The sequence below is a fragment of the Opisthorchis viverrini genome, assembly GCF_000715545.1.
Source record: "Opisthorchis viverrini unplaced genomic scaffold opera_v5_120, whole genome shotgun sequence".
NCBI classification, from domain to species: Eukaryota; Metazoa; Platyhelminthes; class Trematoda; order Opisthorchiida; family Opisthorchiidae; genus Opisthorchis; species Opisthorchis viverrini.
In genome coordinates this window covers 20857-36561 of record NW_008751779.1, presented here as the reverse complement: position 1 = coordinate 36561, position 15705 = coordinate 20857, and the positions used below count along the sequence as shown (strand labels likewise).

General features: G+C 42.5%; 1 protein-coding gene across 1 annotated transcript in view; it reads left to right on the top strand.

Annotated features, from left to right (window-relative positions):
- The window catches only part of T265_06104 (hypothetical protein), a gene marked incomplete at both ends in the record, with an annotated part of 58528 nt that extends 43566 nt beyond the window's left edge, over window positions 1-14962 (top strand). Inside the window, 2 exons of the mRNA XM_009171290.1 lie at window positions 6649-6675; window positions 14695-14962. Of these exons, the coding sequence (XP_009169554.1) occupies window positions 6649-6675; window positions 14695-14962 (295 nt within the window). The remainder of the gene's footprint in view (window positions 1-6648; window positions 6676-14694) is intronic.
- Window positions 14963-15705: the final 743 nt, after the last annotated feature.

The window sequence follows — 15705 nt, the reverse complement described above, 5'->3', positions numbered from 1 at the left end:
TCGACGATTTCAGGAACCATAGATTGCGGAGGTGAACAAAGCTGGTCAAGAGTGTGCAATGATGCCTGTCACATAAAGTTCAGACATGGTCTTTCCTACAAACTCTTGATAAGTTGGAAACACCTACACGAATGTCCACAATGAAGTTGTGTCAAATCGTACAACTACAGCAGTCATCAATCGTGAACCCTGTGTCTTCACTTAAATGCAACAGAAGATCACATATGCGTGCGAATTTCTTACCCACAGTTGGAGAAATACACTTGAATATTAGGACTTAATATTTTGGTCGCAGTCTGGCATCATTTCGTGCCAACCATATAGTTGCAAAAAATCGCTGACTAACGGGAAAGTGTTTTCCCATATGCAGCCGAAAGCAGAAGGACCAGCTTGAACGGCAGTCATATTCGTGCGCGGCTGATAATGTCCATAATACAAATCAGAAGATATATGCACTAATAAAAGTTTTTAGTATAGTTGACAATGGTGAGACTCCACACTAATGAAAATAAATAGAATGCAAATGGGAGCAAGTCAAAAGAGGAACTTATCGTCTGTGAGAGTTCCTTTGTGAAAGTCCGGATGGCGGGAACATCTTTTCTCCGCAGTTTGGCTGCTACACGTATTCCATAGTTGTCCGTCGACTTGTGGAGAGTGGTTGACTCCCTGCTCTCTGCGCACGCGAGTGTGTGCGTTGGGCCGAATTGTATGCAAATTTATTGTGTGCATTGTGAAGAAAGGGGTGTTTGATGCTTGCATGAACATGAATACAACTTGACCCGATGTGGTTGAATTTCTTAAGCCTGGCGTGTGATACAAGTGGTAGCCACGTAAAGGACACGCGATCTGATGAGTGATCTGATGACTAGCCGTTACAGTCACAGCTACGTCAATACTCCCAGTCCTCAACGAAGTGCAAGTATCGGTGATTACTTAGTGTTGGAAATTTAAAAAAGCACCCTCAATAGAAAATGCCTGGTTTTACTTTAGCTTCATAAAATCCTTAACGTAAAAGAGTATAGTATTAACAATATATTCCAAGGCAAAATGCTCACTTGCTGTTGATTTTGTCTACCTAGAATTTGTGACGACGCAAAGAACGCCTGAACTCTGAGTGTGACTGTCACCCAAAAGGACGCACAGTCATGGTTGACTCAGTTGCACCAGGCAGGCACATGGGAGCCTCCATTTAAGATCTCACGTTCGAAAGTAAATTAATTAGGTGCTAAGCAGCAAGAAACGCCGAGGATGGTAGAAGAGTATTCCTGTCTCAACGTCCCGCACTTACTAGTGAAGGAATGCTGCCGTCGCGCGGTTGACCCCTTGTCTTCACACTTTACGTGAGCATGGATGCACGGCGCGGAAATTACATGGATGTATCGAGTTTGTTCAAAACACCGTCCGGAGAACGGACGGTAGAAGAAGTGGAAACATTCGAACAATGATTTGTAATTATAAACTTATCATGAAATTATTGATTTTATAAACATCTTTCAACAACAGAGACACTATCATAAAGGCGCTTCTTTGATATATTATGTAAAATAAAGATAGTCTCAACTAGATTGAAAGAGTAATCATCTAACGCATCTTTCCCGAGAGCCAGCGCCGATGTTCAAAATGCCTCAGTGAAGCTACTGCTTTTATGTTGGGACACTTTGAAAAAAGTCTGGAATCTGGAAATTCATCTGCAGTATGTTTATTTTTGCTCGCAAGCAAAGAATTAAAAACGAGATGACCGAAGAGTGGCATGTGTGACGGTCGAATAGAAATGCCCCAGTTGAACTATGATTTACGGATGCTCACTCGTGATGTCTCGGTTCTAAAAGGTCACAGTTACAAGCGCTCTAGGGTAGTTGGGTTGCTGGGTCTCCGGACTACAACATTCAAGCAAGTTGTTGCATTTTATCCAAGAGAAGCAAATATATCATACAATAACTAATAGTCAGCTGAACAGCTATCGCCTCCGCTCATGAGGATGCATGCGTCACGTGGATGAGTGATCAAATATGCAGGTGGAGCGACAAAATTTCAACGTGAACCTAAAATTACTCTGAAAAATGGCTGACATTGTACAATTCGAAAAAACCCAGAAACTGCTCATTTAACAGCTCATTTTGCATACGTTACGGTCATGTGGAGCCGGACGTAAATGGTTTCAAAATCGGAAACTAAAAAATCCGCCCCATGAGCGAGTGACATGTTAGCAACACAAGCCAAAATGCATTTTGTAGGTGTGTATTTTAGTTCTACAAAAAACGACTCTAGCAACCCCTCCCTGTTTTAATTTTGTAAAAGTTAACCATGATGATAATATGTGTGACAATGTAATAGTCTCGTATTCTAATGAGTCATCTTTCGAGCAGGTAGATTTTGTTTCCTGTTTATTCTCGTTTCGGGCTTGTAATTCAATACTGTACGAGAGACTCTGTGAGGTCGTGTGGAGATTGCGCAAGGTTTCCTAAACGGCATCTAGTCTAGCATTACAGCGTTAGCTCTTAACTTCATTTACTGCAGGCAGTAGGGAGGCACAGCTTTGTGGTTAACACCAGCCTACTGCTATATTTTGATAGAGTGAATTAATGCACCAAAGCTGCTCGAGACCAGGAACGATTCGAGAACTGTTTGGTTCTTTACCAAAACACAAATGAAACTTCAGGGGCAGTTTGTCCCTTGACAAAGCTTGCGAAACACGTGCCAGAGTGCACAAGGGCACATTTCTGGTAGCTCTAGTAGCCCTGTGACAAACGCTTGACAAACGACGTGCAAGAGAATAACGCTGCCCTCTCAGGGCCTATGTGTCTTTGCTCTCTGCAGACGAGTTGAAAAATCGTACTGTACAACTACCAAGATTAGCAGGCTACTTTGTTGCATTTTACGTGTGCAGGACAAAACACCATGTCCCCTAAAGTGTTCAATATCTTTAAAAGTCAGGAAGAACACAAGTCCTAAACGTCGACACATTGAGCTTTCCTGCTGTTCACAAATGCCTAGAGTAATGCGCATTTTTAACATCCCCTAAAAATTCCTTTATCTTCGTGGCACGTCCACACACACAGTGTAATCGGCATTGTGAGAAATGGTGCGCTTCAGTGCCGAATTATTTTAATGAATCCCCATCGATTGGTTGTACCAAAGTCTAATCGGCATTGTGAAAATTTGGTGCGCTTCAGTGCCGAATTGTTTTAATGAATCCCCATCGATTGGTTGTACAGTTATCAATCCCGGCATGTCGGGATGTGCCGCAATTTTACTTTGTGTTCACGGTTTCCCGAATATATGTCCTTCAGCTAATGACGACTTATCGTACTACGCTGTTCGTGTGAATAGCGGTGAAATCAACACATCGGCGTTTTTCAAGATTCCACAGTGTACACAGAAATGAAAGTGTCATCTTAGGGCCGGGTAGAATATTGCAAACAGTGTGTTTGTTTTAGCGAACCATTTAACGTAAGTCTAGATATTTGACCAATAATTCAAACTTGCCTTCATCAATTGCAATAGACCAACGTAAGTTACATTCACATTTTTGCCGATATATTCGAAACATGTTTTCCACGTTTATTAGGAATTTAGCAATTCATGATTGTCCACTACGGAAAAGGAAAGCACTTAAGCAACAATCTTTCGTATATTGCCCCATAGTGCGACAAGGTACCGTAATGTAAATGCCAAAGCTGGAGAGAGCAGCCACTTTTGGGGGACGTATAGTGGATGTAGCCTCATCTTAAAACTGTGTAGTTTTCACCACAGAACACAGCGTATCATTTAAGTTGGTTATCTAGTGGTTTGAGGACAGACGTTTGATTAAATTTCAAATAGGAGTCTTCTAGAAAATGATGGAGTCGCCATGGGTTCTCCTGTTGTGTTACATGTTTATGGGCACACTAGATCTCATTCGATTGAATGGGCCGATCACTAATCATCATCATCATCATCATCATCATCGACAACGATTCCGAGGTACGTACACCTCCAGACATTCGCCCAGGCAACCTGAATAGAAATTGAAAACACAAACGCCACATCATCATCACATCGACAACGATTCCGAGGTACCTACACCTCCAGACATTCGCCCAGGCAATCTGAATAGAAATTGAAAACACAAACGCCCGCCATGTCGGTTGGCAGCCATAATTTCTGGTGCCTCCAAACAGGCACAATAAGGATCANTCTTGTAATGTCTCCAACCAGGCACAATAAGGATCACGCGGTCCCCATCCTGGAAGGCGAGTAGCACCGATAGCACCCAAGCGTTTCGTGATCTCCTTCATACCTCTCTGCCGAATCAAGTGTTTGCCACCTCTCTCTTTACACCACTCTCAAATGGACATTGACAACAGCATTCTCTTTGGCAAACTTTGGTTCGGCATACGCAACACATGTCCTAACCAACACACACGGGTTCGCCGGAACCAACCCACACGAACTGTGATTCCGAGACAATGATTTTCGAACGCCTGAAGACGTCTCAGTTCCGCTGCTTGAATAGACCAAGTCTCACAGCCGTGCAACAAAACAATTTGTACTATAGCTTGATACATGTACCTTTAGATTGAGAGATAAGCCACTCTGACACCACAGGTGTCTCAACTTAGCAAACGCGACACGACTGCCTTGCAGATTCGTGCATTCACCTCATCTGTCACACTGCAATCAGAACCAATACGACTTTCAAGATATGTTGGGAGATCAAACGTACGAACGTTTTGTAGAAAGTACGAAGGTGATCGTATCGAACGGTTTCAAAATGGATGCTCTCTTCAGCCGAGCACATACCTCCATCCAGTTCACATTTGAAAATGAACGTGACAACACTTTCCACTTCCTGGACGTTAAGTTAGTCAGACATTGCACGGGTTCAATTCAAAGGTCGATCGACAGAAAGTTCACGCTGACGGGACAGTACAAAAACTTCCTGATATTTGTGACACTGATGCGGAAATGAACCTTAATTCACACTCTAAAGGACCGAGCAACTCGTGTTTGTTCTTCCAATACACTAGATTCTGAATTGCAATACATTACCAACGTGCACGAAACCAATCGTTACCGGAGAGATTCATACTCAAGAATATGTTCGACCGTTTTATTCAACCAACTGTCACGGCGTTTGGACTGAAGCTCATGTACTTGAATTTACTGTACAAAGGCGATCTGTTGGCGGACATTGTCAATGGCCGCTGGTTTCAATCCCGAAAACACACGCTTCGGGCTGAAACTCTGCGGTTTTGGTTTGGTTGGGCATTCTTTCGCATGACGTTGTTCAGCGGAGCATGATGAGCGCATGACACGGTAATTTTCTTAAGGAACACGTGATCGCCTGTCTTACCGGGATATAATTATACTCAACAGTTCATCCAAAAGCTCAGTTGCGTCTCACTTAATTGACACCGGGCATATAGTAATTCTGAATGAGTCATTCCATGTCACCAGCCTAACAGACTGCCAGTATCAATCTAAAGGCTTTGCCTGACTACAACCGAGGCAATCGCTATACGTCTGCGAAACCCGGTACAGTTCTGTCAAAAACGTTTCGCACAAACTCTGAATCTTCCCTTGTTGTGGGAAACCCGACGATACTTTAGAGTGTCTCATATCATTCAACTAAATGCAATATGTGGAGTGCAGGCAACCATTCTTTCGTGTCTTTACGTTTTCCAATTCACTAACCGAGCTTTGCTGCGTATTTTATTTTTTGCTCTCATTTCAACCACCAGATATGTACTGACCTGGTGACGGGTTCCCCATTGTGTTCTGCTTCAAATCATGGGGGCATTTAGGCAATTAATGGAACGCAAATGAGCACTATAAATGAAAACTCCCCACTTTCCGAAACAAGGAAACTGGGCTTCCACACCGATTGACCACAGTAGCCTCTTGGTAACATTTAGTAGCTTAAAGTTTTATTCGATGCACACCAGCGAGAGCATTTATGTATTTTTGGGATGTCCAGCCTACCATTACAAGCACTACTGTGCTATACCATGCAGTTTATTGATGGCAAATTGCGCAACACCTTAAGGACCTCTGTAACTTTGGTTGTTCAATTTCTCGCAGCTTTCTAGATGTGTGCTCATGCCAGCCATGGAGCAGGAATATATTACTTTCGCAGGATAGCTCAAATCTGCATGAATATATTGTTTATCTAAAGTCGACCAACAAGCTAACGCACGGGGTTAGAAAATATATCATACAAGATTGTACCGTCTACAGCACATAGCATATAGAATGTGCTTTGAATCAAAGTTTACATGCCTAAATTGGGTCTAACGGCAATTCGACCGAACTGAATATCAAGAGCCACCGTAACCAATTAGGTCAGAAACATCTTAGAAGCTTTCTACAAACCAGTTTTGCCCTAAGAACTTACGGCACACTTTGTCGTGGATTGTCGTGAATGAACCTTTATATTATTTTTTCCTTTCCAAAACGACTTTTCCAATATTATAAGGCAAATGTCAGGGTATGGAAGCAAAGTTCTCGACGACATTCTTGAATGACTGTTTATGCACCAATCAACAAGATGATTGCTGTGCGTTAGGCACTTGGTTATTTCCAGCGACACATCTCACGACTAATAAAGTTTGAAAAATGCCAGCACAAAATAATCCGGAAATATATTTTACTTATATTTGGATTTAGCGTGGTCGGAGGGACCAGCAGTTGGAGGTAAGTGACATTTTCATTGTATGCCAGGGTTTGATTCACCTAACAACAATAAATGAACATGATTGTGAACGAGAGATTTTTTGCTCATGTATAGGAACTTTTACCTGAATAAAATGTCTGCCTCGCAAGAAAAAACAAATTCATTTGTATCTAAAATGGCTAATATTTAGCGTGATTTCTTGATAGCCAATAACCCAGCATATATGGCGGTGTAAAAAACAGTGTGAAGAGCGAGCAAACTTGATCAGATACACTGTCCCTAAAAAAGTACCGTTAGATTGTTTGAAACTGGAGTGGGTAAAAGGCACTGTAACCCTACCTTTCTAACAAAACTCCCAGTGATTTCAGGTTTCGTAACCTACTACAAAGTGAGCAACGAAAACAACTTTGAAGGAACTTGATTCTCATGTCACAGAGCCATTTCGCTCATAGAGGATATAAGCTTCGGAGACAAAACCCGAACAAACTCATGAACACAGGTCCGAAACTCCCTGATAACTCCCGACAGCGGTTATATTCCGTTCGAGACTTTGCAGCAGTCTTATGAATAGCGTTCCATTAAGGCGACCACTCATCATCATATCTACTGAATGTTGAGGACAGGGCTGAACGGCACTGAGACAGAAAGCGAAAGATGTTGCTTACACTAACAAATGCATCACTCACTTCTGCATCAACTAAGCTGTTCGATATCATTTCGACACTCCTAAACACTCCCTAACGACTTTTAGCCTTGGGTTGGAAAAACTATTAGCGAAGTACTCTTACTGGCCTTTTAATTTTCTATTCACGAGAGATCCGACATAGCCCCTCGTTTATGGTCGTCTATAAAATTAGATATATTACCACAAACAATCTGACAATATTCGTACGGTGTTAGCAACCACTATCTCAGGTGATTCAGCGTCTGAATGAAATTCCAGTTGGCTCCGATGCTAGGCAGTTTAAGCAATTACAAATTTCGGCTGGTTTGGGGCCTGTTCCAGTAATGTCTCTGGAAAGCGGGATGGCCCAAGTGGTTAGACCGTGAATTTACCGACCGGAAGATCCGTGGTTCGAACTCGACCTTCGTATCTCAAAGACTGCCGTCTAGGCTTGAGCGAAACGGCAACATCCCGGCCTTCGTGATTCCTCCGGGTGACAAGGCAACTGGGCCGCAGATGAATACTACAGCTATTATTAGTTAACGTATTTCTCTCCCTTTTATAGTTTGCGTGGATATGAGGAATAATAAATGTGAGCATCCACATCGAATGAATCCATAGAATATTTTGTTAGACCAAGTTTTGCGTAACAAGCAATCAGTATGTCAAGTGTAAAACTGTTTTTTTTTAAACTGCTATAAATTTCGAATGTCAAATGGGGTATACCGCTTCGCAATATTCGTAGCCCACCAGAACTGACACAGTATGAATTAGTTAGTAGGCCAAGATGGCCCCTTTGACGGGGAAACCTGGCGGTTTATATGGCGCCACAACCGTCTCATCAGAACAAGGGTAATTTTATTCCAAAATATTCTCGGCCACCGTGGATAAGAAAAAGTGAAATAGGAACCTGAAGATCAGAGGTTGAGGCTTGAAATTTGAAAAAGCTAATCAAAGTACCCCCTTAGAGTTCCTACTGATCAACACACAGGTACATTCATCAGTTTGTGCAAAATTCTCTCATGGCAGTGGGCTATTTATCGGTCACAGTTATAACTTGAAAATGAGTACTACAAGACAGGAAAAAGTGGGAATTGCTTTTCAACGCACATGAATCCGCAGGGAGTGCACACGGAACCAATGAAAACATCTGTCATCCATCGTGTTAGTTAATCGCAAAAAGTGGTACGAAAATCAATGACAGAAAATACCTATCAAGCAGACATTTGTCAACTTCCGTTAACTTTGTCTTCAAGTCACAGAAGTTACGCCACATGGAAAATGCCGGGCTTCATTTCTGCCTATTATTGTGTAAACAAACGTTGGTATGCAACAATTAGCCATGAAGGGGTGGTAGTTGTTTCTTCGCCAGGTTAACTTCCACCCCCGTTCATAAAGATAAAATGTGGCGATTGTAAACTGTCTGAAAAGGTAATTGTTTCAAACAACTTGTTGGAACTAATGGATGCGACGTAATTTAGTCATAGAATAACAAGTATTCACTCAGTTGATTTTACGGGTTAGAAACTCTTAGTCAGAAAATGGTGGGGAATACCCAGCCTGATATGGTTCGCACCGGTACTTTTTGTGTTTTCCACCAGAACACTAACGAAAATATATTTTTTCACTAAATACGTTTCACCGTTTGTGAATGAATGTTCCTCGTCTTTTCCCGCTTCCTAAAAATTCACCAATCTTGGACGATACAGGATAATTTGCAGTTTCTGGTTAGCTTAGAAACTAAAAATATGGTCATGCAGGCTGGTTTTTCCATGGGTTCACTGGGATTGAGTTTATCGATCGTATTTCACATGTAACCCTCGGGACTTCTAATCGATCATTAACTATTTGCGCACCATTTAGTGTGTTTCTCGTACCGCGTAAGTGGTGAGTCTTATGTGGTGAGCTTGTATGATTTTGATGTGTCTGGCATCCGAAAAATTCTTCCTGCTTGTTCAAAAAGTGAATCGGCACTATTCACTGTTCTTATGTGAACATTTATTTGGCTGTTCCGGTTTAAGCTCGGTAAAACAAGAATAATGAAGCAATTGAACATGGGGTAAGTGCTGAGCACAATCTTGTTTGGCTGAGAACTCGGAAAGCACGAGGACGCAAGTAACTTTCCTGAGATTTGGTAACAAGCAGCGCCGATTTGTTTCGACAAACTGACATCAGGTATTCCAAGTCTTATGGCTCCCTACAACCTTATTGTCGTATGTGGAACGGCTGAAAAAACTTGGTTCACAAAGCAGGTTGCCTACATTCAAACTCAAAATCACACTAAATCAGAGGCAACTCACTATTACTCTGCACAATGTGTCATTTATATGAGTCTCACATTCGAACTAGCATGAGCTTCATCAATTGCACCAGTAGGATAAGTGCATTTCGGGTACCGATATATTTCCGGTTTTTCTCTAGGCTATGTATTCTTGATACAGAAGTAGTTTCACCGCCATACGTGATGACATTATCGTGTTGCCGAGCAGCTGGTCGTCACTGATGAGGAGTGCAAACGGCCGTACAAGTCGGGAGCGACTACCAGGTTGAATGGAAGGAAATTTTGAAACATACGGAATACTATACTGCGAGTCATCGGTTCAAGCATGTAAACTCGCCAAGTTGTCATCACAAAGCGAATGCAAAGCAAACTGTTGGTGTTAAGTTCTTGAATGTCAGTCAAGCCAAACGACTAAAAAGAAACGAAGGCGGAAATAAATTGTGCGGACATATTGTGATCCTTAGAAACTAGGGAATAATACACGAAAGGTAACTAAACAACCGGAATAAGAGCAGCCAAATATCAAAGAAAAATTGATTGACACGAACAAAGTTCATTACTAGTCCATTTTTCGAAGCCTCTGGATTCCCGTTCACATCACCCAAGCGTAAATATGTTTGCCTGTTCAGATATGATAATCCAAATGCGTTTAGCATGAGCTTGTGGCGAAGGGGTTATCCTCTCTTCTCACATGGCAGATGTTCGGAAATTAAATCTCGGTGAGGCCAAGAATATGCGCTGCTGGTACGACGAGGTGTGTTCAAACGTGAGTGACCTGAATGAGCATTCTACAAATCCCGCCACCACATTCAACTGAAATCAGAAGAATCAACATCACAGACATTCGTTACATAGCTGAAGTCTAATTCCGAACTCGCCTCAACTGCAATAAGTCAAAGCGATGGGTTGAGCGCCAAGTTGGGGTTTGACGGGGAAGCTAACTGAAGCAACCAGAAAAGCCTACATTTTACAAAAAACGACTTACGATCTGAACATATTTGGTAGACGCTATTTAAATCTGCCATCAAGAGACATGATCTATTATTCTCTTATTGGATGGCAGTGGGGGAAATTTCGTCTAAACAACCAGAAACCACTTGCCTCCGGGTACGAATCACGCAAGCATCGCGGTTTGCGGTAGTTTCGATTAACTAACTAGTGTTAAACAGCGTGCATAAACGAACAGATATTCAAAAGGAGCATTTAAATGGGTCCAACTCTTGGGCTAACTGGGCGAAATTCGGAGGCACCAAGGGAAAATTGCGGTTGGATACCGATCACTAAATAAAAGCAGGAAACTTCTGGGGTCACAAACCAACTGTATCTCGTTGGCTGAATGATGGGTTGACAGACTAACAGTAAGTCTACCGGGACAAATCACTCGGCCTTCTCATAAGTTAACCAGGCTTGGTAACATCTACGTAAACGCACGCGTGAAGGTATTCGACACATGACCACCAACAACGCTGCGCTATGCGTGAGAAAGACTCATCGTCTCGGCTGCCGACAAAGACAGGTTGCAACATGTTGCTAAGGAATAAACGAATGCCACATTTACATTTGATTTTCTTTTCTGGCAATAATAGAAGCCGATGCCTTAGTACGAGAAGCAGCCTTTCGTTCGGACATTCTGCTAGAAAACAATGTTGTGTTTAGATTACTTAACCAGCTAATTCAAATTATTAGAAGGTTAAATATGATACCTGCGCATTAATTCAGCTCAGACCATGGTATAAACACAGTATTGTCCACAAACCATCGTGGTTTACAGTAGAAACGTGACAAAAAGTGTTGCTAATTTTCAAATATTTGAGAAACGAGTTGCGGGCATCATTAGGTAACCTTTATAGACTTTCACTTCCAAAAGTAAAGCAAAAGACTTTCGCGGTGGAACAGATGATGACCCGCAAGCTTTTGAACCGAAATTCGATGAAACAACCGAACCTAACAATATTCGACAACACATGTGATGAAGCAATTTAGCTCGTAGAGGTAACGCATATCATAAACAATAGATTCGGCCTTGTTGCAGGTGAGTCTGTCGTCAAAGTCGAATTGATGTGCAAATGACTGAATTTCGCTAAGCTCAGGTATTACTTCAAAATTCAGTGTCATCTTTGGACATTAGCGCTCAATCCGAGAGACGATAGGACTTGGCTGTTAGGTAACTGTAACGACAAATTACTACCATTCATTTTATACAAGAGTTATGCTGAAACTCCTATCTTTTGTTTGGAGGTCTCAAACTATATACGCGAGTCGATGCATCAAAGCCACATTCTATAATCCGCCTTCATCATTTTACAGAGGAGTTAATGAATTCTGGCGAGTCTCAATTTTTCTTTATATATGGCAGTCAGAGAATTTGGGAGAATATTTTGGTAAACAAATTATTCAATTCAATCCATAAGTAACTGAAATACTTAACTAGTAGTTCCCAGACTTCGGTAAAAGTTTGGATCTTGTAGGTAGTGTGCACCATAGACAAGGCCAAATAGTTCACGAAAGGTTGTGCACTTTCCATGGTTTCATGTAATCTGTTGGCGTTTTGCAGTTATGGGCAACTTCTATCGCAATGTGGTTATTGAAGCTTATCACATTGTTGTCTATTTAAAAATTATCTTATCAGCCACCGTAAAATGTTTAGAAATGAGTGGCCTCCTGATAGCTTCTCACAAGATACTCCAGGGGCAGACAGATGAGTCGATTAGGACATTTTCAAATTTTATTAAAAACGGCTCAGTGTCTGGAACCCTGTGTTCTTCATGACACGATGTGGAGCATTCGGAATCGCCAAACAACTAGACTGGAACTAGCATTTTCCCTCCGATGTCTTCCAACTATTGTTTGGTTTGGATCGCTTCTGGTTAGTCTATCTATTAGGTCCAAGATGTCTCATTCATAATGAACACAAAGACGATATTCGGTAAGCGTTTTAGAGGGTTGGTAACAACTAGAAATGTGTAGAAAGATAGATGAAGGAGGATGGTGCAATCAGATAAAACTCACTGAACAAATCAGGACAGAATCGGATAACAGGCAGGTAAAAAACAACCAAAGGGATAAACAACCTGTATGTACATACGTTTGGGGAACACCGCCTGAGCATTAAGAGGATATTGATAGCCTGACGGATAACAATATATATAGGCTTATAAATAACAGAATAATATCTAACATACAACTTGGCAGAAAAATATGCTATTTGTTTTCTTTCACAAGTTACTGACTTTCGTTTGAACCCAATTTTATCCCACAGTAATAGTGAATCCAGGCAAAAAATTGACATGTTAGTTTTCAGTATTAACATATGCAGATCAAATTTGCACTTGCTTATTTTAATGTGATTTGTTAAATACTAAATATTTGGAACCCAAGTTATTCTCTTTCACAATACCCTTAAATTTAAATTTCGCTTAATTCAAGACAGTGCAATTTAAAGTCCACTAACCATGAAAGGGTGAAAGTCTGTGATAATTAGAATAGCGGTAGGTATCTTGAATACCGAATGTACGCGTAGTATAGAAGTGCGAATATGGACGAATGAATTTCGTATATTCTCGAATATCGCGGGCGTACAATCAATCGCATTGTAAAACAAATGCATATAAAAATACACGAAACAGAATGAATAGAATAGAGTTAATGTTCACCACAAGGTCTTCGATGAGATGTCTTTTTATTAGAAAATGTTAACTGGCTAGTTACAGACCGCTGAAAAAGCAAGCAAAACTCTCATTTGCATCTCATTCACAGAAACTGAACAGTCCACTAACCATGAGCGGGCGAAAGTCTTCGCTGAGATGTTTTGTACTATAAAATGTCAACTGGCCAGTTACAGACCATTGAACAAGGAAGCTGTCCATCTTCTCTTAACGCGTCTTCCTAAATTTTCCTTGATATCCATTGACTGCTGCTCAAATCCGAACAAATTCTACAATGTGACCTCTGATTCAGCAATGAATCTCCTTTCAAGAGACGCAAAGCGGATATACAAGGATCAAACATACTACACGCATGACTCCCCCATCAGCAATATCAACTTTACACACCTTCACCCTTTAAAGGTCGCTCGCACGCCATCGATTTTCATTTGCCTCCGTCAGGTGACCGCTGCTCAAATCCGAACAAATTTTACAATGTGACCACAGATTCCGCAATAAATCTCCTTTTAAAGAGACGCAAAGCAAATATACAACGAGCAAACATACTACACGTATGCCTCCCCCATCAGCAATATCACATTTACACACCACCCTTTAAAGGTCGGTCGCACGTCATTTGCCTCCGTCAGGTCGGCTTCGTCAGCGAGTCTACTCGGCCAAAATTCGCGTGTGTCGTGCCACTTAAGAAGCCGCGTCCCATTTACGCTTTTTGATCTCCGACCGTCTTGAATTGCACAGACGTTTCCCCGGCAGTCGGTAACGACAAAAGGCCCTTGCCATCAACTATATAGCTTCCGTGTCATGCCACGTACGAAGCCGCGTCCCATTTACGTTTTTCGATCCCCGACCATCTTGAATAGCATAGACGTTCCCCCGGCAGTCAGTAACGACAAAAGGCCCTTGCCATCGACTATATAGCTTCCGCGACCTCAGTCCACTTCTATGAAACGTTCGTGCCTTTCCACTTGCTGTTTTCTAGCTAGTCCTTTCCTGGACTGCGGTTAAATTTTCTCGGGCTCTCCTTCTTTCTTCGTCAAGCTCCTCCGGAAACAAGCGTCATGCTGGCCTCAACCCGATTTTCCGATCAACCGGAAGGCCCGGATGTCGAACACACTTCAGTGTAAACGGGGACTTCCGTGTGGTTGACTGTATGGAAGCACGATGAGCTAGCAACAACATTAAAAGTTCATTTCCCGTCACCTCCTTCGGCGGCCAGCCACTCCTTGATAGTTCGGTTATTGCGTTCGGTGAGGCCGTTCGTTTCCCCTTCGGCAGCCACTCCTTGATAGTTCGGTTATTGCGTTCGGTGAGGCCGTTCGTTTGCGAGTGGTATGATGTCATCGTTAGCCGTTTGATGCCCAGCTTCTGCAAACAACTCCTAAAATCTCCGCTGCCGTAGCAAGGCCTCTGATCATTTTTGTCGCCCCAGAGTTGGCTACGATGTGATGCATTACCACTCCGCTGATCGTCGTCGCTTGCTGATTAGGCACGACTGGAGTTGGCTAGTGATGCATTACCACTCCGCTGATCGTCGTCGCTTGCTGATTAGGCACGACTGCCGTTTCGATCCCCGGCAGCAGGTATTCTATCACTATCACAATGTATTGACTCCTGCTGGTTGTCACCGGAAAGGGACCCATGACGTCAACGGACCACCCCAAGTTTGGCTACGATGTGATGCTTTACCACTCCGCTGATTGCCGTCGCCCGCTGATTAGGCACGGCTGCCGTTTCGATCCCCGGCAGCAGGTGTTCTTTCATTATCACAATGTATTGCCTCCTGCTGGTTGTCACCGGAAAGGGGCCCATGACGTCAAAAGGACCACAACTCACCGATTTGTGAGACAGGAATATGTTCCATGGGATGGGGTGGTACCTTTCATCATTTGGAACCGCTTACAGGGCACCACATAATCCAATCACCTCAATTCTTATCCCGGGTCAGTAGGCCCTCTGCCGAAGTAAGTCGTACGTCTTGGTGCACCCTGTATGTGCCATCTCGTGGAATTCGACGTTAAGATTCCATCTCAAGACGCGAAGTATCACGGGCAGTACAACTCCCGAATCAGTGGTTTTCCGGGAAATTATGCCAGATTCATTCATGCTCAACCAAACAAAGTGACTATGGAACGAATCCAATTCCTTGTCTGCCTTTTCGTTCTCAATGCTCCTTCCATCCAACAATTAAGATTCCATTTCAAGACGCGAGATCTCATGGGCAGCACAACTTCGGAATCAGTGGCTTCTCAGGAAATCATTTCAGCTTCATTCATGCTCAGCCGATCAAAGTGAATATGGAACGTATCCAATTCCTTGTCTGCCTCTTCATTCTCAATGCTCCTTCCATCCAACAAGGCGGCTGCAACCATTCGTAACCCAGGATCCTGCGATTGCAGTTACACCAACCTCCGAGGATCCAGTTCGACGATGAGGCCACTAG